This window comes from Anopheles arabiensis, chromosome X, assembly GCF_016920715.1.
Source record: "Anopheles arabiensis isolate DONGOLA chromosome X, AaraD3, whole genome shotgun sequence".
Classification (NCBI taxonomy): domain Eukaryota; kingdom Metazoa; phylum Arthropoda; class Insecta; order Diptera; family Culicidae; genus Anopheles; species Anopheles arabiensis.
In genome coordinates, this window is record NC_053519.1 from 1,048,008 (window position 1) to 1,075,731 (window position 27,724).

Consider the following 27,724-nt stretch of genomic DNA (forward strand, 5'->3'; position numbering starts at 1 on the left):
GGGGAGAGGGGGAGAGATTGATGTGTTTGTGTGTGTCTGTGTGTGCGTGTGTCTGTTGCTGCAGGGAAAAGGTTAGGGTTCGAACCTGCACCGCCCAGCCCGGGCTCAGGTGTAGAACATGCGCGCTTTGTTGCTGCTGGCGGTGGCGGCGGCCGCCCCCGACTTGGTCGACTTGAGCGTGCCGACGATCGAGCTGGCCCCGCTGGCCAGCACGGTGCCCGCCGGCGTCAGGTGCGGGTTGGTGAACGCGACCGACCGCTCCTTGGCCCGCGACAGCGAGAACGGCTTGAGGCGTATGCAGAGGAACGCGGACGTGACGCAGGACGCGAGCAGTATCGACAGCAGCACGACGATCGTGACGGTGAAGCCGGGCGTGGTCATGCAGATCAGGCCCTCCTCGCGGGCCGAAAACACCATCGTGGCGGCGGCGGCGGCACCACCATCCGTCTCGTTGGCCGAGCTCGGCCCGATCGGGAAGGTCAGGTCGCCGGGCGACACCACCCGGATGACGCGGTTCAGCCCGACGTCCTCCTTCTGCTCCGGGTCGGTGGCGCGCGTGCGCCGAATCCGCCGGTCGTCCCGCTTCCGGTTCGAGGTGAACACGTGCGCATCGAGCGACTGGGGCGGGGACGGCGGGGGTGGCGGCGGCGGCGGTCCGTACTGCTGGTGTTCGGGGCCGCCGGACAGGTGGTGCACGTCGAGCACGCCCGGATCGGTGCACTGGTCCGGGCACTGGTAGCGGCAGATCTGGATCGTGCACTGGAAGTGCACCTCCATCGAGTCGGGGAACTTGAACGCCTGGAAGTGGGCGTACGACAGCACCGAGGCGCTCGCGCCAAAGTTCTTGATCTTGGTGAAGCGCGACATCAGCTTCGGGCGGGTGACGCAGCCGCGCTGGTCCACCAGCTGGATCGGCGCCCGCTTGCCGTCGTGCGCCATGCAGTTGCGCACCAGCATGTCGAACTTGCTGTCGTCGTCCTTGATCGCCAGCACCATCGTCATCGTCTGGCCGATCTTGACCAGCCCGGACACCTCGGACGCCCACGGGCCCTTGCCGACCTGGATCTGCATCCAGCAGCCGACGTTGTCGCCGGCAAAGTCCGCCCGTATCACGTCGAGCATGTCGACCGGGAACGGCCGGAACGTTACCGACTTCTCGTACTGGTCGTGCCAGGTGCAGCGCAGCTTCCGGGCCTGGTCCCACACCTCCTGCACCTGCGGGTCGTACTGCAGCACGATGATGTTCTCGAAGTACGAGCCCGCGTTCGTGTCCGTGCCGGAGTAGCCGTTGTACAGCACGTTGTCCGTGTTGCCGGCGGTGCCACACTCGTGGATGCCGATGTCGAACGAGGCGGACGTTTTGCCGAGCCCGGCCGGCAGATGCACACAGTTGACGTTGCTGTAGTGGCCCTTGGAGAAGACGATGCCGAAGAACGGTTTGTCGAACTGGACGAACACCTTCATGCCCTGCTTCTCGCACTTCACGTCGAGCGACACGATCTTGGGCATGTCCTGGAGCGGCGACGACCACAGCTCGTTGCCGGCGAGGGGCGGCCCGTACAGCTTCTCCGGGCTGAGCTCGCTCGCCTGCGCCTTGAGCAAGCCGGGTGGCGGCGGTGGCGGCGGTGGCGCAATTGCGCCGGGCGGCGCCAAAGCGCTTGCCCAAGACCTAGCGATGCTGAGGTACGCAAGAGGAGGAGAGTGGAAGAAACAGAAGAAGACAGGAATTAAATCACTGACCGGGCTGGGCTGGACGATGGGCGAAGATGGCGCTTACCTCGACTGGGGCCGTGCGGTATCGGCGGTCCGTGATGGGGCAGTGGGCCGTGCTGTGGCCCCGGGCCATGCTTCGCCAAGCCTGGGCCTCCCAAAGCGCCCGGTCCGTGGCCCAGCGGCGCCGGCAAGTGCTGCGGGTAGGCGGACTGGACCGGTGCAGAACCCTGCAGATCCTGATCGACCGACTCGAGCGCCACCTGGTCCGAATCGTTGTCGCGCTTTGCCGCCTCATCGCCTGGGCTGACCGATTTCACCACCTCGACCTGATCCTCGGCCACCGTCAGCTGGGGAGGAGAGAAAGGGAAACAGAAGTACGGGGTTAGTGATGGTGATGGTGCCTATTCCCGAATAGATATGTCTAGATCATGCAGAGGTTAAAGTTGGTGGCGACGCACATTTATTGGAACGTCTATGTATCTTGATTGTAGTGGTATGTGTATTTGAGAGGAGTTAACGATTGGATGGCTAAGGAATTGATTCAGACCCTATCACGCTATTGAATAATAGTACAGGTCCCAACTGAAACGAAGTAACAACCAAACTAATCAGTTAGTATACAGCGTTTTTAGGGGTTCTTACGGGGTTTTCCTGTAGAACTCAAGGTACCGCGGTCTTGACTTTGACAAATCTGCGGGAGTCAATCGCAAGACTGCAGAGATACTGTTGGCATACTTTGGACTCTTAAGCACAGGAAGTAATACTTCTGGCACCTAAGTGTAAATCCCTTTTCAGAAATCTCTGATCTCTGGGAAGAGGATTATATCCTTTCTGGAACTTCTAAGGTAGCATTCTAAGAAAGATGTCATCTAATCCTCATCCCGTCATATTTGATTCAGAAACCAGACTCCAGGCGTTCTTTCATCAGCTCATCAAAAAGCCAGTGCGACAAAGGCCAGATAGTGTGTCCGAAAAGTTTCTGAATCAACTCTGAAAAGCCTTATAAGTATAAGCGTAGGTCTAAAAAGTGTTACCAACGAGTTTGGAGGGTCTCTAGTTTACGCTTCAGCATGAATTGAAAAGATTTTCAATTCAATCTTATCAAAGTTTTTCTTCGCTGTGATTTATGATTGTAGACCGTGATTCCCAAACGTAGGACTGACTATCCTGCCATGGGTAACGAATGAAGTCTCCGACAGCCAAGCCCGTCGAGTGGTACAGGCAGGCCAAGACAGCCTACGGTAGCTGCGCCAAATAATAAGAATAACTCTGTAGCGATTCATGATTCGAATCACTCATCGAAGATGAAGCATAAACACTAATAGGTTCACCACCCGAAGATGGTTTCAAATTCACTGAGGTTTGTAACCCTTTGCGCATCAATTACCAAGCTTATGATGATTACCACCGGTAATTAAATAGTATTTGAATGTTAGCTGGTGATTGAATTTGTTTATTTATATATTAATGGAAGGATGATTCAATGCGACCGTAGCTAAATGTACCGATTTTTTAAAAGATCTCAAAGATGCAAATATCTGTTTGTCTTTTCCGAATACTCATTTGCGGAATCTAACACTTCGTGAACACCTCTCCACAGTCCCCATACCAGCAAGCGAGCTGACAAAAGTTGGCAAATCCCAATCTGCTTCTCCCAGCTGTATAAACTGGATGGAAGGGTATTGCTGTGGCAGTTGTTGTAGTTGTTGTTGTTGTTGTTTTTTTGTTGCTGTTGTTGCTGTCATTGCTGTTGTTTTTTCGCAAACTCAGCCCCAGCAGCCGAAAGCTGACCCTGGCCGAATGCGGTATCTGGAACGCGCTCGTACGTGGCACTGCACTTGCGGTGTTCTGCAGCAGCTGTACACACAGCCATACAGCGCCACCCTCGAACAAGGTTTCGCACGACCTTCTGCAAGCAGGATGGCTTTCGGGCTTAGGAGAGCCATCTTAGAAGCGCCTCAAAGTGCATGTATACGTGTGAGTGTGTCGTCTGTGTGTGTGTATGTGACAGTGAGTATTACGTGGTGGGTTTCAACAGATGGGAAGCAGCAAGGTTCGTTGAAAGCAGATAAAAACCCCCGGCGCTGCTACGGTACGTGTACATTCTCCGCACCGTTCTGGTGGGATGATAAATTCGCGACTAGCGCAAGATTAGCGGGTGGGCTAGCGAGAAGGTTCGTTTGAGTGAGTGAACAACTTCCCAAGTGTATAGTGAAGGGCTGCGCGAACGCAGCGAACCAGCAAGGATGCGATCCTTGACCAACCCAGCGGGGCTGGCGCTGGTAGTGTTGTTAGCACTATCGTTTAGCGGTAAGTTAGAGTATGTCAGGGAAGACAGTGGTAGTGCCAACCAGCTCCGCAGTGCCCTGTAGTGACGGTTGTAGTTTGGTTGTGAATTTTGAATTCTTCTATTTCGCTTTGCCGCAAACCGTTTCCAGCCAACGTCGTCCAATCTTATGGAGCGAAAACGAGTGAGTAACCAGTGCCGGAAACGAGTGGATGTAGCGTAACTCCTGTTCTTCAATAAACCTAATGCTCCGATTTTCCAGCATCGAGAGTATGCTTCGCCAGCATCGCCAACTTCACCGCTAACACTGCGATCGGACTGTGCTCGCACTCAGTGTTGCATACGCTCAGGGTGGGCGCGAACGGCACGATCGCGTACATTACAACCGCCACAACGACTCAGTCAACCGTGCTCAGTGAGTAGGACCAGTGTCGACACATCGCACTGGCAGGTGCGCAATCTATGCAACGTTCAACTAATTTCTCCCGCTCACTGTCACACGCACAGAACTGCTGCCGACCTACTGCAACCGAAGGCTGGCCTATCCGTACCTCGAACCGTACCTGGCTGTTGTCGGGTCCGGCACGGAAGGACCGGTTGCTACCATCCTATCGAATCCGACGATTCGAGCGAACTACATCCGGGCGCTGATCACGTTCATGAAGTCCTACCCGCGCTGCGTCGGACTATTTATCGACTTCAGCAACCTCACCACATCGCAGGCGGTATGTGTGCAGCGTCGCACCGCTCGCGGAGTTCGATTTACTTGACCGATCCTGGTGTTGTTCGTTCCTTCCAGGCCGGTTATGCCGCGTTCATGCAGGCCCTGTTCCAGGCGGCTGGTACAGCTTCGCTCAAGCTGGCCTCAGCGCTGCCCTGGGAGGCAGACCGGTACGCCGATGTCTACTACAGCGTCACTTTAAGAAGCTTATCGTTTAACGTGCTGCGCACGTACGATGAATTCTACTCGACGCTTACAACGATCGTACGGCCGCTGAACCCGCTAGTTGCTATGGCTGCACCGTTTAACGCCACGACGAAAACTATCGTAAGTGAGAGCGGCACCCACGCTTTCAAATCGAACATTTTGATCCTTTTGTCCGTTTCTTTACGCTCTTCGCTCTCTTCCAACCCAGTCGTACAACCTGTACCGGTGGATAATCAAGGGACTGAACCCGAGCAACATCATACTCGGCATTTCGATGTATGGTCGCGCATTTACTGTGACAAAAGTTAGCCAGTTCGGTGCTACGGGAACGGCTAGCGCTTCGGTGGTATCATACTGCGATGTAATTGAGCCTGACAAATGTAACACATGAAACATAGTAATACAGGACGGATTCTCTTTCAGGCACTTCTTTTCTCGACCAAGTTTGGACTGCAAACGAGCAGCTCTGGAGAGAGTATATCCTCTAGTAGCAGCATGGCTTACGTGTTCACTTCGTTTCAATCGGCTGAGCTCAAGCTGAACTTTGCAGTGTCTAATAATTTGGCTGGTGTTGCACTGTTCTCATTGAATACTGCCGGCACCAATGCAGAGCTGCTGCGTTACGTGACGAGTATTATTGCACCGACGCCACCAACAGGTTTCCAATATCCTGTGGCGTCGTATCCTACATGCGGCGTTTCCATAACATTCCCATCGTTGGTGGCTATAACTACACAACCAACAGCCTCCACAGCAGCGGGTGGCGGTACCACTCGAGCTGGAGGAGTTACCACGGTTGCGCCAGGAGGAGACACCACGGCTGCTGGAGGTGGAACGACAATCGCTGGAGGTGGTTCGACTGCTTCGGGAGGAGGTTCAACAGCCGCTGGAGGAGGTTCAACAGCCGCTGGAGGGGGAACTACAGCCGCTGGAGGAGGCTCAACATCTGCTGGAGGAGGATCAACTGTTGCTGGAGGAGGAACTACTGCCGCTGGAGGAGGCTCGACTGCCGCTGGAGGTGGAACTACTGCTGCTGGAGGAGGATCTACAGCCGCTGGAGGAGGCTCAACTGCCGCTGGAGGAGGCTCAACTGCCGCTGGAGGAGGCTCGACTGCCGCTGGAGGAGGATCAACAGCCGCTGGAGGAGGCTCAACAGCCGCTGGAGGAGGCTCAACAGCCGCTGGAGGAGGCTCAACAGCCGCTGGAGGAGGCTCAACAGCCGCTGGAGGAGGCTCAACAGCCGCTGGAGGAGGCTCAACAGCCGCTGGAGGAGGCTCAACAGCCGCTGGAGGAGGATCAACAGCCGCTGGAGGAGGCTCAACAGCCGCTGGAGGAGGCTCTACTGTTGCTGGAGGAGGAACTACTGTCGCTGGAGGAGGCTCAACAGCCGCTGGAGGAGGCTCAACAGCCGCTGGAGGAGGCTCAACAGCCGCTGGAGGAGGCTCAACAGCCGCTGGAGGAGGCTCAACAGCCGCTGGAGGAGGATCAACAGCCGCTGGAGGAGGCTCAACAGCCGCTGGAGGAGGATCAACAGTCGCTGGAGGAGGCTCGACTGCAGCTGGAGGAGGAACTACTGTCGCTGGAGGAGGATCCACAGCCGCTGGAGGAGGCTCAACAATCGCTGGAGGAGGATCCACATCCGCTGGAGGAGGCTCGACTGCAGCTGGAGGAGGAACTACTGTCGCTGGAGGAGGCTCAACAGCCGCTGGAGGAGGCTCAACAGTCGCTGGAGGAGGATCAACTGCCGCTGGAGGAGGTTCAACAGCCGCTGGAGGAGGCTCGACTGCCGCTGGAGGAGGCTCTACTGCAGCTGGAGGAGGAACTACTGTCGCTGGAGGAGGCTCAACAGCCGCTGGAGGAGGCTCGACTGCCGCTGGAGGAGGAACTACTGTCGCTGGAGGAGGCTCAACAGCCGTTGGAGGAGGTTCCACAGCCGCTGGAGGAGGCTCGACTGCCGCTGGAGGAGGCTCGACTGCCGCTGGAGGAGGGTCAACTGTTGCTGGAGGAGGTTCCACAGCCGCTGGAGGAGGCTCGACTGCCGCTGGAGGAGGCTCGACTGCCGCTGGAGGAGGCTCTACTGCAGCTGGAGGAGGCTCTACTGTCGCTGGAGGAGGCTCAACTGTCGCTGGAGGAGGATCAACAGTTGCTGGAGGAGGATCAACTGCCGCTGGAGGAGGCTCAACAGCCGCTGGAGGAGGCTCAACAATCGCTGGAGGAGGATCAACAGCCGCTGGAGGAGGCTCAACAGTCGCTGGAGGAGGCTCGACTGCAGCTGGAGGAGGATCAACAGCCGCTGGAGGAGGCTCAACAGCCGCTGGAGGAGGCTCGACTGCCGCTGGAGGAGGATCAACAGCCGCTGGAGGAGGCTCAACAGCCGCTGGAGGAGGCTCGACTGCAGCTGGAGGAGGATCAACTGCCGCTGGAGGAGGATCAACTGCCGCTGGAGGAGGCTCAACAGCCGCTGGAGGAGGCACAACTGTAGCTGGAGGAGGCTCAACAGCCGCTGGAGGAGGATCAACTGCCGCTGGAGGAGGCTCAACAGCCGCTGGAGGAGGCTCAACAGCCGCTGGAGGAGGATCAACTGTAGCTGGAGGAGGCTCAACTGTAGCTGGAGGAGGATCAACAGCCGCTGGAGGAGGATCAACAATCGCTGGAGGAGGCTCAACAGCCGCTGGAGGAGGATCAACTGCCGCTGGAGGAGGCTCAACAGCCGCTGGAGGAGGCTCAACAGCCGCTGGAGGAGGCACAACTGTAGCTGGAGGAGGCTCAACTGTAGCTGGAGGAGGATCAACAGCCGCTGGAGGAGGATCAACAATCGCTGGAGGAGGCTCAACAGCCGCTGGAGGAGGCTCTACTGCCGCTGGAGGAGGAACTACTGTCGCTGGAGGAGGATCAACAGCCGCAGGAGGAGGATCAACAGCTGCTGGAGGAGGATCAACAGCCGCTGGAGGAGGCTCAACAGCCGCTGGAGGAGGCTCAACAGCCGCTGGAGGAGGCTCAACAATCGCTGGAGGAGGCTCGACTGCAGCTGGAGGAGGCTCTACTGCAGCTGGAGGAGGCTCAACAGCCGCTGGAGGAGGCTCAACAGTCGCTGGAGGAGGCTCGACTGCCGCTGGAGGAGGATCCACAGCCGCTGGAGGAGGCTCAACCGCTGCTGGAGGAGGAACTACATCCGCTGGAGGAGGCTCAACAGCCGTAGGAGGAGGTTCCACAGCCGCTGGAGGAGGAACTACTGCTGCTGGAGGAGGCTCAACTGTTGCTGGAGGAGGCTCAACTGTTGCTGGAGGAGGCTCAACTGCCGCTGGAGGAGGCTCAACTGTTGCTGGAGGAGGATCAACAGCCGCTGGAGGAGGCTCAACTGTCGCTGGAGGAGGATCAACCGCTGCTGGAGGAGGATCCACAGCCGCTGGAGGAGGTTCAACCGCTGCTGGAGGTGGAACGACAGCCGCTGGAGGAGGCTCAACAGCCGCTGGAGGAGGCTCAACAGCCGCTGGAGGAGGATCCACAGCCGCTGGAGGAGGATCAACCGCTGCTGGAGGAGGAACTACTGTCGCTGGAGGAGGTTCAACAGCCGCTGGAGGAGGTTCAACAGCCGCTGGAGGAGGATCAACAGCCGCTGGAGGAGGCTCAACAGCCGCTGGAGGAGGATCAACAGTCGCTGGAGGAGGCTCGACTGCAGCTGGAGGAGGAACTACTGTCGCTGGAGGAGGTTCCACAGCCGCTGGAGGAGGATCAACAGCTGCTGGAGGAGGCTCAACTGTTGCTGGAGGAGGCTCAACAGCCGCTGGAGGAGGATCAACAGCCGCTGGAGGAGGATCAACTGCCGCTGGAGGAGGATCGACTGCCGCTGGAGGAGGATCAACAGCCGCTGGAGGAGGATCAACCGCTGCTGGAGGTGGAACGACAGCCGCTGGAGGAGGCTCAACAGCCGCTGGAGGAGGCTCAACAGTCGCTGGAGGAGGATCCACAGCCGCTGGAGGAGGATCAACCGCTGCTGGAGGAGGATCAACAGTCGCTGGAGTCGGCTCGACTGCAGCTGGAGGAGGAACTACTGTCGCTGGAGGAGGATCCACAGCCGCTGGAGGAGGATCAACAGCCGCTGGAGGAGGCTCAACTGTTGCTGGAGGAGGCTCAACAGCCGCTGGAGGAGGATCAACAGCCGCTGGAGGAGGATCAACTGCCGCTGGAGGAGGATCGACTGCCGCTGGAGGAGGATCAACTGCCGCTGGAGGAGGATCAACCGCTGCTGGAGGTGGAACGACAGCCGCTGGAGGAGGCTCAACAGCCGCTGGAGGAGGCTCAACAGCCGCTGGAGGAGGATCAACAGCCGCTGGAGGAGGCTCAACAGCCGCTGGAGGAGGATCAACAGTCGCTGGAGGAGGCTCGACTGCAGCTGGAGGAGGCTCAACTGTAGCTGGAGGAGGATCAACAGCCGCTGGAGGAGGATCAACAGCCGCTGGAGGAGGCTCAACTGTTGCTGGAGGAGGCTCAACAGCCGCTGGAGGAGGATCAACAGCCGCTGGAGGAGGATCAACTGCCGCTGGAGGAGGATCGACTGCCGCTGGAGGAGGATCAACTGCCGCTGGAGGAGGATCAACAGCCGCTGGAGGAGGCTCAACAGTCGCTGGAGGAGGATCAACAGTCGCTGGAGGAGGCTCGACTGACGCTGGAGGAGGAACTACTGTCGCTGGAGGAGGCTCAACAGCCGCTGGAGGAGGATCAACAGTCGCTGGAGGAGGCTCAACTGTTGCTGGAGGAGGCTCAACAGCCGCTGGAGGAGGATCAACAGCCGCTGGAGGAGGCTCAACAGCCGCTGGAGGAGGTTCAACAGCCGCTGGAGGAGGATCAACAGCCGCTGGAGGAGGTACAACAGCCGCTGGAGGAGGCTCGACTGCCGCTGGAGGAGGCTCGACTGCTGCTGGAGGAGGCTCGACTGCAGCAGGAGGTGGAACTACAGGAGGAGGCTCAACTGCAGCTGGAGGTGGAACTACTACCGCTGGAGGAGGTTCAACAGCCGCTGGAGGAGGATCAACAGTCGCTGGAGGAGGCTCGACTGCCGCTGGAGGAGGAACTACTGTCGCTGGAGGAGGCTCAACAGCCGCTGGAGGAGGATCAACAGCCGCTGGAGGAGGCTCAACTGTTGCTGGAGGAGGCTCAACAGCCGCTGGAGGAGGATCAACAGCCGCTGGAGGAGGCTCAACAGCCGCTGGAGGAGGATCAACAGTCGCTGGAGGAGGCTCGACTGCAGCTGGAGGAGGAACTACTGTCGCTGGAGGAGGATCCACAGCCGCTGGAGGAGGATCAACAGCCGCTGGAGGAGGCTCAACTGTTGCTGGAGGAGGCTCAACAGCCACTGGAGGAGGATCAACAGCCGCTGGAGGAGGTTCAACAGCCGCTGGAGGAGGATCAACAGCTGCTGGAGGAGGATCAACAGTTGCTGGAGGAGGCTCAACAGCCGCTGGAGGAGGCTCAACAGCCGCTGGAGGAGGTTCCACAGCCGCTGGAGGAGGCTCAACAGCCGCTGGAGGAGGATCAACAGCCGCTGGAGGAGGCTCAACAGCCGCTGGAGGAGGTTCAACAGCCGCTGGAGGAGGCTCAACAGCCGCTGGAGGAGGCTCAACAGCCGCTGGAGGAGGATCAACAGCCGTTGGAGGAGGCTCGACTGCTGCTGGAGGAGGATCAACTGCTGCCGGAGGAGGATCAACAGCCGCTGGAGGAGGTTCCACAGCCGCTGGAGGAGGATCAACAGCCGCTGGAGGAGGATCAACAGCCGTTGGAGGTGGCACCACGTCTGCACCACAACCTGCTGTTGTTTGCGGCATTACTGTGCGGTCGCAGTACGGAGGTCTTGTCAGCAGTTTTTGTGATTCTGTTTTAGAAATCAACCTTTACATTCAATCTGGAAGTGCGTGTGGGGTTGTAGTGTAGCGTGGAGTTAGTTTTTATTTAATGTCATTATAATGTTTTTGAAAGGAATGTTAATAAAGGTCAATATACATACAAATTAAATAAAAAAAATGTCTATGCTACGGCTGTCATTTTAATTTGGGAATGAAAATACAGTGAAACATTATTTGTAGTGTGTCTAAAATTATGAATAATGAATATGAATTTAATAAAAATAAAAATCGTTAGCTGTGAAATGTTTCTTCAAATTTCTTGTTGAAACAGCAGACCTGCCCAGTACTGCATCAGTTGTTTCCACAGTTGGTGTAGAACACGCGCGATACAGCTGACCAAATAAAACCAGTTTCGGGTACGTTTGGTTGCAGTGCAGTACCATTCGATAAAGGATTGAGCTGTGAGGTTACTTCATTTGACAAACTTATTCTGATGGGCTCTGGCAATGGTGATAACAAGGCACCGTCACCCTTCAATCAAGCAAAGATGGTCGACCCTCACGCATACCCACACAATCAACCGGTGAACGAAACAAGCGATGACAAACTGACGATGTCGTAGTGTTACTTTTTTGTTGAAGCAAATAGGTGAAAAATAAAAAAAAAACAGTTTCCAAATGCGCATGCATACGCTAGAAGGTCAGATGCCAAGATTTGGGCGATGACTACTGTCTTGCAACCTATTTACCGTATGGGAGCTATTTTACTTTATAACATATTTCTGCTTGATGCCGTTACATTGTTCGTGAAATAAAATAACCCAGTTCTGACGTATTTACTATTTCATATATATAATCAGTTAGGCAAGGTAAGCAAAAAACAAAAACGAAAGAAAGCCCGACTAAATACTATTCCATTTAATGTTTGCTCATAGACTACAAGGTCACATGACGAATCTGAGGAATCGTTTACAGAATTGTACTGAGAAACATACCGACAAGTGTGACACAGGCGGACGATCGTAGAAGTGTTACATGTAATTTAGAACAAACTGCATGCCAATGCGTAAATTTCGAGGAATTAGACGTAATTTTGACGCTCCAGAACAAAACATTTGAATACACAATTGGTACAACCCTATTCGTCGCTACCAAGCCACCAGTTCCTTCGAAGCCGTACCCGAAAACACTCGCATCCCCCAAGCAACTGTTCCAATAGAACGAACGCAAGGAAATCGGATGTGTGGAGCTGTCTGCTTATGGATGTATATATAGTACCTAGCATTCAAACAGGAAACCAGTTCAAATTGTCGTAGTGAGTGGTGAACACCACTAGTGCAGTACGAACAATGGATCGCTATCTACTGTCATGCTTGTTGCTCGTGTGTATGGTGCTGGGTGAGTGCAGTGATACAAGATTCCGTCGGTCGTCGATATGATTTAGTTGTGTTTTTCTCGCTTTTACCTTCACAGCCTACCCTTCGGAGATATCGGCTCAAAGTAAGTGACTTTCTATCAGTTTTACACGCTTGCCCTCCCCAAAATCGGACAAAACTCTGTGTGCTCACTGTTCGTGTGCTATTTTCCTTTCCGCAGGGTCACGCGTCTGTTTCGCTCAGTCTGGCGACTACAGCACTGCCACATCGATAGGCTTCTGCTCGCACGCAGTCTACATCGCACTGAACCCGACCTCTAAAGCCTTTGTGGGGATACTAAACCCTGCCAACGATGCAGATGATCTGCTAGGTCAGTGTTAAAGTTTCTGCTCGAATTTAGTAGCGCTGGATGCCATATGGGTCTTATGGTTGTGCATTTGATTTCAGGCGGTATCAGAAAGTTCGCTAATCTCAAAAAGACATACCCCTACGTGGACTTGTACATGGGCGTGTTGGGAAGTATTTCTGCGGGAAACATTCTGTGGCTGAATCAGCAAGCATCTCGTAAAACGTTTATCGATCTGCTTATTACAAAGATGGCATCGTATCCTGAAATGAGCGGCGTCTACTTGGATTTCGATGGGCTCACCAATTTGTATGAACTGGTAGACCGTTAAACGTGTGCCATTTCTGTGCTTTTCAGTATAACAATGTGTTTCGATGGGTGTTGAAGGGATTTTTGACAACCCAGCTCGTTGTCAGCTTGCCTATGTACAGTTTGAAATTCACTACATCAGGTGGATCACAGTTTGGTGCTGCTATGACCGCTGTTACAAAGGATACATATTGTAACGTAAGTATACATATACGTTAATACAATATTTCTCGTTAGCCAGTGAAGTTGGGTTTTTTACAATGCTTCTTTAATCTCTTTAATTATGTTTTTTTGTGTGTGAAACTCTAGGCCTTGTTATTTGGATCGAAAAATACTCTTGGAGCGCCCCAAGCCGGGGAAGGCTTTGCCTACAGCTCATCCACGTTTTACACTTACAACACTCCCGCTTCTCTTGTCGATAAGCTACAGTTTGTTATAGCTACGAACATGGGCGGTGTAGGCGTATATTCGCTAGATCAAGCTGGTAGCCAAAATGCTGAAATGCTTCGTCAGGTGACAAGCGTGCTAGCACCAACACCACCCGCTTCAGTATCATACCCTCCAGTAGGAGATGCGATGTGTGGTGTTCCGGTTACGTTTCCAGCACCGCTAACAACGACAACAGCTGCAACGACTACTGCTGCAGTCACCACTACTGCTGCAGCCACCACTACTGCTGCAGCCACCACTACTGCTGCAGCCACCACTACTGCTGCAGCCACCACTACTGCTGCTGCCACCACTACTGCTGCAGCCACCACTACTGCTGCAGCCACCACTACTGCTGCAGCCACCACTACTGCTGCAGTAACCACTACTGCTGCTGCTGCAAGTACCACTGCTGCTGCAGGAAGTACCACCGCTGCTGGAGGAAGCACAACTGCTGCTGCAGGAAGTACCACTGCTGCAGGAGGAAGCACAACTGCTGCAGGAGGAAGCACCACTGTTGCTGGCGGTAGTACAACTGCTGCTGCAGGAAGTACCACTGCTGCTGGCGGAAGTACCACTGCTGCTGCAGGTAGTACCACCGCTGCAGGAGGAAGTACCACTGCTGCTGGAGGAAGCACAACTGCTGCTGGAGGAAGTACCACTGCTGCAGGAGGAAGCACAACTGCTGCTGGAGGAAGTACAACTACTGCTGCAGGAAGTACCACTGCTGCAGGAGGAAGCACAACTGTTGCAGGAGGTAGCACCACTGCTGCAGGAGGAAGTACCACTGCTGCTGGAGGAAGTACAACTGCTGCAGGAGGTAGTACCACTGCTGCAGGAGGAAGTACCACTGCTGCTGGAGGAAGTACCACTGCTGCAGGAGGAAGCACAACTGTTGCAGGAGGTAGCACCACTGCTGCTGGAGGAAGTACCACTGCTGCAGGAGGAAGCACAACTGCTGCGGGAGGAAGTACCACTGCTGCAGGAGGAAGTACAACAGCTGCTGGTGGTAGCACCACTGCTGCTGGAGGAAGCACAACTGCTGCAGGAGGTAGTACAACTGCTGCAGGAGGTAGTACTACTGCTGCAGGAGGAAGCACCACTGCTGCAGGAGGAAGTACCACTGCTGCTGGAGGAAGCACAACTGCTGCTGGAGGAAGCACAACTGCTGCTGGCGGTAGTACCACTGCTGCTGGAGGAAGCACCACTGTTGCAGGAGGTAGTACCACTGCTGCAGGAGGAAGCACAACTGCTGCAGGAGGAAGTACCACTGCTGCAGGAGGCAATACAACAGCTGCTGGTGGTAGCACCACTGCTGCAGGAGGAAGTACCACTGCTGCAGGAGGAAGCACAACTGCTGCAGGAGGTAGTACCACTGCTGCAGGAGGAAGTACAACTGCTGCAGGAGGTAGTACCACTGCTGCTGCAGGAGGAAGCACAACTGCTGCGGGAGGAAGTACCACTGCTGCAGGAGGTAGTACCACTGCCGCTGGAGGTAGTACAACAGCTGCTGGTGGTAGCACCACTGCTGCTGGAGGAAGCACTACTCCATCAAACTCAGCATCGTCAACTACGCCATCAACCGGTGCATCATCAACCACGCCTTCAACGGCAGCTACGACGATTGCTGCGTCGCCTGCTACTTGCAATATTACGGTGAAGGAAGATTACGGAACTCTGGTCGCGGAATACTGTACGAACTTAAAGGCGATTGCATCGTACATGCAAGGAACTACCTGTGGTGTAGTGGCTTAACCCAAACCGTTTTACCAGTGAGTTGAGCAAATGGTTTTAGATAGTTAGGTCTGGCACAAACGATCAGCTTTGACAGATCGTGGCTTCTTGTTGTGTGAAAGACAGCTTTTAGGTGGTGTTCATACCTAAGTGGAATGCCGTAGGTGGCAGAAGGCAGTGTTGGGATTTGTTGCGGGTATTATGTTCTAAGTAAAATAAATCCAATTAATCTAATTTCCGTATTTTCCGTATCAGTTGAGACATGCTTGCCGTACTTAAAACAAAAAGCGGTAATGCCACTACTAAGGTATTACAATATGAAAAGTTACTTATCTATGCGTCACAGTCCCCTCCGTAACAGTATTGCGTAGCCGGACGGACGACTTAGCTTACCTAGAACGAGAAGAAAGCATACAATCAATTAAGCAACCGCTGCTAGCACACATTTGATTTCGGTTTGGTTTCGGTGTTTAGTAACGGGCAGGAAGCAGCTGAAGGCCATCTAGTGTATTATGCCTCACCGCCCCCAACCCGATCAGGCAGGCGAGTAGGGCGGGAGAACTTTGGTCGAGTGGTGAAACGGGGCGGAATACAATAACAAAGGTGGATGGAACAGGCGGGGGAAAACAAAGCAAAAAGCGCAAACCACCCGGGGAATGAGAAATGGTGCCAAATCGTACAGGAAGGATGCGGATGCGGCAGCGTAAGCGACTGCTAAACGGTGGTGGTGGTACACTGTTAGGCTTCTTACCTGCAACGCCTTCCTGCACTTTAGCCGAGAAGATTTTTCACAGTAAGCAAATGACATAAAAGGATGATTGATCTGCAAAATACAGTGATGAAATGATACGTGAAAATGAACGATGGAACCTGCTGATGGGGCGAAGGATTTGGGAAGGGCCAGTAGAACCGAAGCCATCGGGAGTAGTAGTAGGGTGTGTAAAGCGTCCACGGCTAGCTGCTACGGCAGAAGTGCCGCCAGCAAAGAATAGAATGACGTGGACGCTTTCGACGTGGTGCAGCGGGAAAAATTGAAATGCTCCAGAATGTACCAGGCGCCCACGGGCGAAAAACCGTAAAACACCGGCCACACGTATAAGGGAAGACGGGAGTAAGAGAGATAGGAAGAGAGAGAGAGACAGAGACCGAGAGAGAGAGAATAAATAGAAAACAAGAGGTGGTAACGCAAGGTGACGATGGTCAACCCGTTGCGCGCTGGTAATGTGCGTGCCGCGCGTCGACGAAAACGAAAAAGAAAGAAAATGAAATCGTGTGAAAATAGGTCAATAACATAAGCGACGCAGTGCAGTCCCAGACCCAGACCCAACAATGGGACAGCGAAGACACACACACACACACAACCTCAGGGACCACGAAGACGCGCAAAAACGATGCGCGAAGATGATGATGTCCCCTCTCCCGTTCCCATACCCTTATCAGGACGTCGCACAAAAAAGGGTCTGCGCTCTGCCGCGTTTGCCCCCGGGGCGTCGAAATTATCGGCCGGTCGAAAGCGACACAACCGGCCCTACTGGCCCTCACAAAAAAAAAAAAAAAAAAATAGAAACGGTGGGGATGGGCCACAGAATGTCGTTTTTCTTTCGCCGCTTTTTTACGGCCCTCCCCGGAGAAAGCTGCTCCTAGCGGGTAGGGAACGGGGAGATTTCGCGACTTTCCCAATACTCGTGCTGGGATTCGGGGAGGGGGGGGGAAGATAAGCCGAGCGCGGGAAGGGCAGCTGTCGGAGCGCCAAAAATGGTTTGTATTTTGGGGTTTTGCGAGCGTGTGTATGTGTTTGGCCACTGGTGGCTAATTGGCTAATATACTTGACTCGAAAAGGATGGTAGGGGAAGGCGGGGCAAAATGGCATTGTTAAGGATTTTGCTCTGTATCCCATTGGGTACACATCACTTGTCACTGATGTTTTGACGGTAATCGATGCTTTAACAGATTATTGATGAAATAAAATTAGGAGTTGATATATTAACAACAAATATGAATGTCAAAAATGAAATTGAAAAATGAACATCAAAAGTCGAAAAAATGTATTGTGCGGGCTAAAATGGTCTTGCTAAGGGGCCAAAAGGTCATACACCAAATGTCAAAACAAACCAAACCAAAAGGCGCAAAATGGACTACAAGATTGGACTTAAGGCTTTGGTTTAGGGTCTGTCATCTAGAATCGTAAGGGTAAAGATTACAAAACTTAAATCTCTATTTCAGTGTTTCGTAAAAAGAAGTAATTAATTGCTGGAATTTTTAAATCATTCACGTGTTATCAGTAATTTTTCTTGTCGATGGAGCATACAAAGACCACAGATTATTTATGTAAAACAAATACATTGAAGCGACCTTAGCTTACACCACTGCCTCATCATTTTGCTTCTGTCAATTTTGCCCTAAGCGAAAGATTTTACCGATTTGAACTTTAAAAACTTTACATTAAATTACATTTTACTCGTAAATCAGAGATAAATGTTATGTTACTTGATACTCATCCTTTTTTATCTATAGTTATTTTCTAAAATCTCAAGGAAGCTTATTTTTGAAGCGGTCATCTTTTTTACCAGATATTTCTTAATTTATTAATTTACTTAGATAAATTCGGTTTTTAAATGTTCATACTTTGATTTAAACATTGTATGTGATGTTTTTCAACCATTCAGGTTTATTCTATTCTTACAATCAAGATATCTCGACCAGTGCTGCAAAATGTCACTGTCAATGTCATAAAAAAATCTGACTGAAACAAAATCCATATCAACGTCACGTACTCAATTGTGATAATCAGAGGTGATACTCAGAACGGTTGGAGTGACTAATACATGCTCATGACATGTTTGCGACCATCGCTTGGTCAGTCACTATGTCACGACTTTTTTTTTTGCTGTGATTAGTTTTGCAAAATGTCACTGACATAGTCATGACAAATTCCGGCTGAAAAAAAATCATCTCAGCATCACGAGCTCTACTGTCATGATCAGAGGCGAGCTTCAAACAGTTGGTGCGACCATCGCATGCTTGGTGACATTGTGTGTAACCAACTCATGGTCTGTCACTTGGTCGTGACATTTTCAGTCGGTGATCATCGCGATGGTCACGGGAGATATGCGGTGCGTGCGAGTGGTTCCAAGAAACAAAATGAGCATTGTTTCTCGTTCTGTTTGACCCGACAGATAATCAAAACAGATAGAGCGAGAAAGCATGCTCACTTTGTTGTTAGAGCCCACGCGCCAAGTATATCCCAAGAATGTCGTGATTATCGCCGACAAAAATGTCGTGACCAAGTGAGTGACCAAAAGTTGGGTGCCCAACAAAATGTCACCAAGCATGTGATTGATTCTCCAACTGTTTGAGTATTGTTACTGATCATCTCAGTTGTGTACGTTATCTGATTTGAGCTTCGTTTCAGTCATGAGTGTTGATTTGGCCGCACTGTTCACAGCCACAAAAAATCATGATTATGCTTGCGCCGGCATTAAGCTAAGCTTGTCCGTCAGAGTATCGCGTTGGACTCAAGTATTCACATGTCGTGTTCAGCATGTCATCATGCACTTTTATTGACTATCAGCAATGAGCATCAAGCTACCACGGATATGTTCATTGTGAAAATATTATGATACTCATGACATTTCGCAGCACTGATCTCGACATATTGCTAAGGAAAAACGGTTCACTTTGAAACTAAACTATCCCGCCCCTAATAACGGTACCGAGGTTTCTATAGAAATATGTCAAGTAGTCCATGTAAGCGTCTTTCGATTCTAAAGTCGATTTAAGCCAGCAAATCTCGACATTAAAACCCTAGAGAAGATGAATAGAATAAGCCTGATTAACTATCATTTTGAATGTGTTAAGTTGCCAATAATGAAAGTAACGATTTCGCCCCACCTAACCATTTTGCTCCGTGTTCCCCTACACGTGCTTAAGGATGGCGCTTGTCAAAAGGCGTTCGCTGCTCGCAGCCGTTTATGAACGTGGGTGGTTTTTGGGTCGCTGTACAACCACAAAAAAATGAGATGAAAAGTTCAAATAAGAGATAAATAGAGATGAAGATGATGGGTTGGTACTGCCGCAAGATGCCACACTTGCCACATTGTACATTATCTCCACGAGCTACATCTGTTACCAGTACGGATCGATCTGCCGGTAGAAGATTTCTCCTTGTTAGTGGTCGGGTGATAATTGTCTCGTTCCATGCGCATCTGCCGGTATTGCAACGGCCTCGTCATGTAGCAGTTTAAACAGAGATTGCAGTTAAAACTACGCGTGCACTTCTTGCCCGTTCTCCATCCATCGCTAATCAGTTGAATCAGAAGTACGAGAACCCAAACAACTTCCCGATCCGAAACCCCAAAAGCAACCCAAAACGCTTTCTCTTCGCCCGGGACACCAATGATTTAGTAGCTTACGCGCGCTCGCGCGGGTCCAATGGTCGGGATATGAACTGCTGTTAATTTACATACCATCACTCACTCTATTAGCGGTTCATAAACCCCTTGCCCGTTTGACCGTTTCCGGCCCCGTGCTGCTGCTGCTACTCGGTGCTGTTCGGATGGTTGGGACTGTAAATAAAACAACAGCATCCATCCATTTTTTTTTTGAGGTCACCGCGTCGTTCGCGTATCGGGAATCAATCGAAATCCCGCCCCGGTACAACTTCGACCCATGTCACTGGGCCGCTTCCCCGCTTCCGCTAGGAGACGTCTCGAGAATGCCGTTCCCAAAACACCGCCCCAAAACAACCCAATCCCAGGAAACAGTCCTCAACACACACACACACACCCAAAGCAGCTTCATCGACAGGTTCGACAGGCGCGCTCCTTACCCCCTCGGGGCAACCTTGGGCGTCAGCAACACCAGACCGAACAGAGCAACGAAACAAAAAATCGGGCCATGCGCGCACGTACAATTCGGCACATTTGATAGCTTGGGGCACTAAAGCTAGATAACGCGGGCGAAAGCTATCACTCGGCCATGCCCCAATGATCGCTAGGGCAAGCACATCGCGCACATGTGTTTGTGTGTGTGATGGGTCGAGCGGCATTTTCTTCATCTTTTCCTTTCCAACCGGCGGCCGCCGTCGCTTCTGCTGCTGCTGTGTCCGCTTGTTGTGCTGTCCGTCCGTCATATCGCTTTCCCCTTAAAGCTTGTCAACCGAGCCCGGGCCCCAAGTGTGGGCCAGCGCGACTAACCGGGCCACCGACATAGCATCATAAACCGCCCGCCCCGGTCACCTGGTGCTGGTGCCTACCGCTCTCGCACACTTTCTCGCGGGCCCGGTCGGTAGGCTGCTTGCACGACGGGAAAGGGTCCGGTTTGCCCTGAAGCGGTGGCAAAAAGTGAGAGGAACACGACACACACACACACACACACACACACACACAAACATTGCCAACGACCAGAAGAACAAGCGCGGTCGCTTCTGCCTTTGGAGGATGCCTTTTCGAAAGTGGCGAAGCAGCACCAACACCGTTCGGGTTTGAAAAGAAAGTGGACAACATTGCGCGCGCGCACTAAAGAAGGTTCCCCTTCTGCTATCTCTTCTTCTTCTCTCCTTCCATAATCTGCGCCCGAAGAGTGATCCCTTTCTCGCCCTTTCCCGCAGCAAAACCGGTGGCGTTTGCTGCGGATCCGCTCCGACCAGCGGTGCTCCCAACTGCCAATAATGCGCACACAGAGGGGTTGAGGAGGGAATAGTGGGGTGGAGAAGGTGTGGGAGGGATGAAGGTAAAGCACATTTGTGGGCAGGAATTTGTTATTCAGACCGCTGACCTAGACGAGGCATTGAGAAAAAGTATCCATCTTGCCCCCTCAGAAAGAATGATAAGAGATTTGAACCCATGACCGGTAGTGTATCCGCACCGTGCGCTTCCCACTACGCTACAAAAGGGGACCTATCACCTAGAAGTTAAAATGGTACCATATTCAACGCGTTTGGAATTAGAATTTTGGAGGGAGCATTGTCCTTCAGACAATCTGGGTGAGGTATTGATGTGCTGATGTGCCAGTTTGTTCCTCTTATTGAAATTCGTACCTCAATTATTCTTCAACACATATTCTACCCAATTCAGAGAACAGTCTAATCACGTTCCAAGCAGCTGTACCGTTTTTGTCAAATCTCAGAACCTTTTCGAGCCCATTTCGTGGAACTTGTTCTGCGTTTTGTTGATTGAGTGGGGGTGTGTGTGTGTATTTTAAATCTCTTTGTCACGCTCGCTCCAATATTTCCCCTAGCTACAATGAACCAATCTTTGCATATGTCCTGTGATGAACAACGTTGCCAAAATAAAAATAAAAAAAAAACAGAAAGATCCATAAAAGCACTCGCGGTTAGTACCCTACTTGTAGCGGGCAGGCACCAAGCTGGTTGCGGGATTGATAACAAGCAGGAGGACAAGCCGGGAATGGAAGTTACTCTGTTGTTACAGTTGGATAGTCCCACCGCCCAGAACGATTGCGATTAAGCGATGAATTCAGGTGAATAAAAGAGCTGAGATGAGATGAGAGCGGTTCGTGTGGATGGTGATGGTGTGAGCGTTTGTTAAGAACATCAAACAAAATGGGGACGGGGACGGGAGTTATTGTACTCTCCCAAAAATGGTATGCACTTATATTGCACGGCACCTACCTGCAGTATTCCTATCAGTAACGTGGAGTAAAATAATCTCGTCAGCCGCATGCTCAATCTTTGTCTGTGGTGCCGCTGTAAGGAGAAGAGAATGCAAAAAAGGTTAGAATTGGCAATGCTCGGGCAAGGTCGGGGCACTGGGTCTTGTTAGTTTATTTTCCTTGCAAACAAAGAAACAACCAAACACAGTCGCTGTTGTTTGTTTATCGTTAGAGAGCCTTTTCTTTACGCCCAATGGGGGAATATGGTTAAATATTTGAACGCAAGTAGTTTGTGTGCGAGAAGCAAACTAACCGTCCTCGTGCAAAAGTTTAGCAGGCTAGCGAACAGTTCGTTTGTTTGTTTTTTTTTTTCGTAGCTGCTCATAAATTTGCCCATTCATTATTTGTCTGTTTGTGTCAAGCTGACATACAAGCTGTGTGTGTGTGTTTTTATAAACACAAAATTGAGCACAAATCCAATCATTAAGAACAGCCGAAAGCAACGTGCCTTAGAGGAGAAGCATCAGCCCGACCACCAATGGAAGAGATCTTGCGCTCGCACTGCAACAGCATCGGCGCACACTTGTGTAAACGGAGCATCGTCGGCGAAACGGTGCGTCTGCCGTCTTGTCGTCTCGCAAGTGTTTCGCTCTCCCGCCTGTACGCCGGTACGAGCTAGAAACAGACCTGTCAGACGTATTGCAGTGTCCGCACGCCTCACACCGTCTTCCACCGACTTCCAGGCGCTTTCCAGTCGCCTTGAGACTGCTGGCTAGACATTCGCTAGTGCGCTACAAACCTCGGCGACTACAGTAATTTGTCTACGGGGTTTGTTGAGCAAAGGAGCCGAACCTGCAATGTAATGCAACGATTCTCCATCGGGAATGACGTTTCTGCATACAATCCGCTCGAGCGGTCTGCTACTGGACGCACTCCGCCCTGGACCGTACAAATCATGTCGATTTCAGTTTTATGACTCCCATTATTTACCATTTTAATGACACATTGTTTACAACGCGCAAACAACGGCCTGCCCGACAGCATCCCGCGAGCGCTTTTGTCGGGAGGCAAGAGTCATCGCACCGTCATCGCCCTGCTGGACTGCACGCTAATCGGGCGCTAATCGATTATTCATGGCACCGTTGCGTTTTGTTTCTGGCGGGTGAAGCGCGGTGCTGCTGCGTGTTGTTTGCCCGCCCAATTGGAGGGAAATTTATTTACATAAATGGAAAGAATGGGTTCCCAATCTCTCTCTCTCTCTTTCTCTCTGTGCCGTTTTATTGCAGGATGGGTTGCACCCATTGATACACTGCTACCTGCAGTGGAGTGAGCGTCAGTTCATCTTCATCTGACTGCAGGCTAGGCGCTCGTATTTATGGCGATCAGTAAATAGATGCAGATCAGTAGACACAATAAGGATGCAACAGAGTTAACATTGACTCTGGCCGTGTATTTATCTTGATCCAATCTACGCATGCATAATGTACAACTTCCGCGGCTGTCAGAATAGCTCCGGGAACGTTCCCTCTCCGCACCACGGTCTTCCCGACCACCGTATCTGTTTTCTTCTTTCTTTTTCGACCACCACTCAGCCCATCAGCACCGTGTGCGTGCAGGTGAAAGGGAATTTTATGTTTCGCCGTGTCTTATCTGCTCTCGGTTTTGACTCCCGAGGGGCCAACAGTCGACCGCCCGCAGAGCTCGAACGGCTTGATAGGGGTAATGCCAGGCTGAAAGTCCCTGACACCACGAAAACTGCCTGTAAAGCGAGGAAATAATCAGCGCAACCTCCCGAGGGCATTTGATGTGCCAGCAGCGCCCTAAGCTTTGAACTTTAATGTTTTGCTATCTGAGGAATGCGTACGTTTGCTACCGACAGGTAAAAAAAATGTAGTTTAGTTTTACTTTAACCCGTCGAATCAACATTTCATATTACTGCACAGTAAAATAAGTGATTTACACGTATACACTTCCAGCAACGGTGGACCTCCTCTTGAACCTCGAATGTCGAATTTCTCAGTTCAGTTTGTCCATAAATTAGTTCCAAAACCGATGTACGCACAAAACAAAGCGGCAGCAAATACCAGTGCACTGGGAGCTATTGACAATTGTCAATTATTTTGCATAATTTGCTCTGTCGTTCAAAAACAACAATTCAACCGGGTTCGTCGCTTTACTGCCGGTTGAAGTCGTTTGATTGTAACCGGGCAAGGAAGTAGCAATTTAGCCGCTTCGCGCGCTCTAGTGCTGCTGGACACGTTCGACACTTGTTCCGTGAGTCATTACCACTTGCCAAAGTGCCACCCGAACGGTCACCGTCCAATTTTGGCCACAGCAAACGGGCGCTGCAGCTTGCTTTGGGGCCCTGCGACAGTGTGCAACTCAATTTATCCCCTCGATCCCGGCCGGTACTGTCCCTTCTCCCTTCCTGTGTGTATGTGCGTGTGTGTGTGTGTGTGTACGTGCTCATTGCGTGTGCATCCGTTGCCACAGTGCGCGCGCGCCCGGCCTAAGCCGATTGTCGGCTCGAGCGCGGACCCCCGACCATCTAAGGGTGTGCGCGTCGCGCAGGAAGTCCCGCTTCCTCGGGAGCTTCTCCGGCCTGAAGCCCCCTACCACGGTGGCAGGCAGGTGGGATGTGCTGCATGCTAATCAAGCACGCCGGTCATCCGGGCGGAGCGGTCTCATCCGGGGCCTCCCAAAAAAGGGTACACGTCCCCCTCCCCCGGCCGGGTCCCGTGTTTGGTGCGCGTAATCGAGCGCCCGGCCCCGAAATGGGCGGTTGAAGCGCGCGCAACCCCGCAGACCTCGTACCATTGACACCTCGCATCATGCACGCACACACACACACATGCACAGAGATACATTGTTTGCGCTTTGCGCCCGACGCTGGTTGCATGCGTAACGAGGGCCCAGAGCGAGCCCAGGGCCGTGTGGTTTTGTTGGGCAGGGAGCCACGAAAATTCGTTGAAGTAGCGTTTTTTGTGTGTGTGTGTGTGTGTGTGTGTGTGTGTGTTTTATTATTATTCATTCATTTTCATTCTTTCCTATTGCGTTCTTTATGAGGGCGTACGTACACCTCCGTGCGCGTCTTCCTTTTGCCGTGTCCCCTAGACCCCGGGCCGGATTAGTGCTTTGCCGGGCGAGCCATTCTGCAGCGGTGCGGCCGAGGATGGTACGTGATCCGGGTGCCAAATAGTTGGCGGTTGGTGGATCCCTAATCCGATGTCTTGCTGCGTAACACCGGCACCACGGCTCAATCAGTTTCGAGCGAGCAGCGAACCGTGAAGCATCGGCGTCAAACAGGATCATCTGGCTTCTGGCTATTTGCCTCTGGTGTTACCAAAACTCTGACTGCGGATTTATGCCCCCGTGTGTGTGTGTGAGTTTGTGTCTGTGTCTGTGGGTGTAGAAAAGGTTTCAAAGTTCTTGGCAAAGCGCCCCTCAAATTGGCAACTTGGCAAGATGTTGGCATAGCTAAAAGATTTGGATTTAGCTATTCAACTTCTTGTTTATTTTTCCAATTTACTTACATCGAGAAGCTGGCGGCCGTCAGTGACGGCCCGGGCAAAAGAACTTCCCCCTACCCCCCTGTTCGGAACGTGCAACTATCAACCACGTGTCAACTATTCAAAACTCCCCAAGGCTGCAGCGCCATCTATCAGCTACTGGGGTGAATCTCGCGGCTTGAAGCCGCAGCAGAAAAAGATTCTTCAGTGCACCAAAGTGAAGCCGTCTGACCAATGTACCGTCGACTCTCCACCGTTACGGTATTCGCCTCACTAACCTACTGCCAGCAGCCAGCTCCAATTGCAGCGAAGCCCTGCCCGTTGGCGAAAGTTGACAGGTGCTGCACAAGGTGCTGCAGCCACATTCCACATTCTCTTGTTGAGCCGTTCTGTGTCCCACACGAATTCCCAAAAAAAAAAAAAAAAAAACTATCCCATCTGCGCTAGCGGATGTAGAAATTAATGAGCTAACCTCGAAAGAACAACACACGCGGAAAAAAACAGGTATAAATCGTGCGGTACGCGTTTCCCGCCATTCCGCTTGGTAATATATTATTTATGATTTTTCATCTATCCGCACCGGACGCCCCAGCCGGGTGTGGGGTGTGTGTGCGTGTGTGTGTGTGTAACGGAGACGTACCGGAGCAGCATTACGGCAACCGGCACGAACGTCACGGTTTCCTGGTTCCAAAATTAAGCAGCGATTTTAATCAACAGGTTTTGGGCTGGGAGGTTTGCGGCTGATGTGAGTGCATTAGCTAATAGCGGTGCGCAAAATCGGTGGCAAACGGTACGGTTCCGAGGGCCACAACTTATTAGCCTGATTTTGGGGTGTTTTACTTTTTTTTGCCAATTTTCTCCCTAATTTCTAAGTATTTCATTTTCTTATGTGTTTTTTTTTCGTTCCTAGCCTTCGTGACCTAAATGTCCCAAGGTCCCCGCCGCCCCGCACCCCTTCCCCTGAGTTGGGCTGTATTACGGGAAGAGGACGTGCTCAAGCGACGAACCCGTTGCAGGAGGCAGCAAACCATGAGCAAAACGTTTTTCTCGCCTTAATATGATTAATAAAAACGATTCAACTCGATGCGGTTTTTTGTGTGTGTGGCGACGTACAAAAAGCGCAGCCGACACGTGGACTACTTGAGCGTGTCCTTTCATTTTATTTTATTTTTTTCCTGAAAGAACAAAAAACACACAAGCCTCTAATAAAATCTTCAAGAGCAAGTGCGCTCCATTACTTCAGCGTTTTTTGTTTGTGCATTTTTCATTATCACACCGCTTTCGTTTCCTGTTCATCTTCTGCCCACCGCACTCCCACTATTGTAGTGTAGTGGTGCTGATACGCGTACGCACAATTAAAGTGTGGAGCGCTTTCCCATCGCGATAGATGATGAAACCGTGCGACCGATTGCAACCGACTGTGCACCTTTCAATAGTGCCGCATGCGTCGACCTTTTAGAAAAAGCAAAACAAAAAAAAAACGGTTGCCTGTCTTGCCTGGCGCGAAATCTTTCGCCCAGGGCGCCGACCCCGTGGGCACGCACACAAGCACACACACACACATACAAACACTCTCCTCGTAAGTACGTACGCCTCCCGCGCATGTACAATCGATCGATAATAGTGGAAGCCTAGAGATTGGTTGAAGGCAGAGGCAGCGCCGCGACAGGCGACGAACCCTTGGTTTCGATATTGATTGTTGATAGACGAAGTGTCTTTGCCGGATCGGCAAGACCGCGCAGCTGGGTCGGGATAATGCAGAAGCATACGACTGACCAACGAGGGCAGGGCCAAAGATTGGAGGAAGAACATGCAAGACTTGTTGGGATTTTGGGATACTCGGCTAATATCCCCCGGCTAATCCGGAGCAGACGTGTTCACTGGTGGGCTAGATAAAACGCCGGTTGGGTGAAAGGATATTGCTATCACACACCCACACACACAGAAACACACACAGACAGACACATAGACACACACACGGTTTATTACACCTTTAGCTCACCTTGTTATTATTTCACTGGTTGCGCGCGTACCGCTGTAAACCACCAGACAACTGTCACCGTGCGTAACGATAGCACGTGTCACTATCACTTGCTTGTTTTGTTTTCGATATTCGAAACTCTTAAACCACCAGTTAGTTCACAGTCGCAGCAATACTTGCGCACAGTGGACACCTTGCGCACTGCTGTTACTGTTCGAAGGACCGCAACTTCCACAGCGAGAGAAAGAGATACTGCACTGCTACTAAGGATACTAGGTTCGCTGGCAGCTAGCACTTGTACGTACAGTAAAGAATATCAAACACTGTTTCTACGCGACACGAACGAAAGGCAACACCACACTCACTGTCCGGCAATGTGTTCCTTGCGCACGGCACCAACTGTCAATTTGAACTGCAAAATTCACGCCAGCCGGGCTACGGCACCACTCCCAGCATCCGTCCGTGTTGAGCGGCACAGGTGTACTGTTTGGTTGTTGGGCAAGGGCCTGCTGATAAGCACACCCAGCGTCGGTCCCGGGATCCCTAGCTGTGACCGCTGAGATGGTCTGTGCGTGTGTGTATAAAGATTTGGTTTTTTTCTCTTGTGCTTCCCTTTGTTTGTTTGTTGCGATCTCGGGTAGCCGCGCGTCCGAACGCCACG

The 27,724-nt window shown here is 52.1% G+C and overlaps 1 protein-coding gene and 1 long non-coding RNA gene across 2 annotated transcripts; one reads left to right on the top strand and one right to left on the bottom strand.

Annotated features, from left to right (window-relative positions):
* On the bottom strand, positions 1-27,724 carry LOC120906578. The gene is made up of 4 exons (XM_040318346.1): positions 27,085-27,724; positions 21,593-21,667; positions 1,741-2,060; positions 1-1,657 (listed from the first exon to the last, which is right to left on the bottom strand). Exons 2-4 carry the CDS (start codon positions 21,641-21,643, stop codon positions 106-108), a joined length of 1,923 nt encoding a protein of 640 aa, XP_040174280.1. The 5' UTR covers positions 21,644-21,667; positions 27,085-27,724; the 3' UTR covers positions 1-105.
* On the top strand, positions 24,857-26,324 carry LOC120906579. The gene is made up of 2 exons (XR_005740125.1): positions 24,857-24,955; positions 25,993-26,324. It is a non-coding gene; the product is annotated as an uncharacterized LOC120906579 (long non-coding RNA).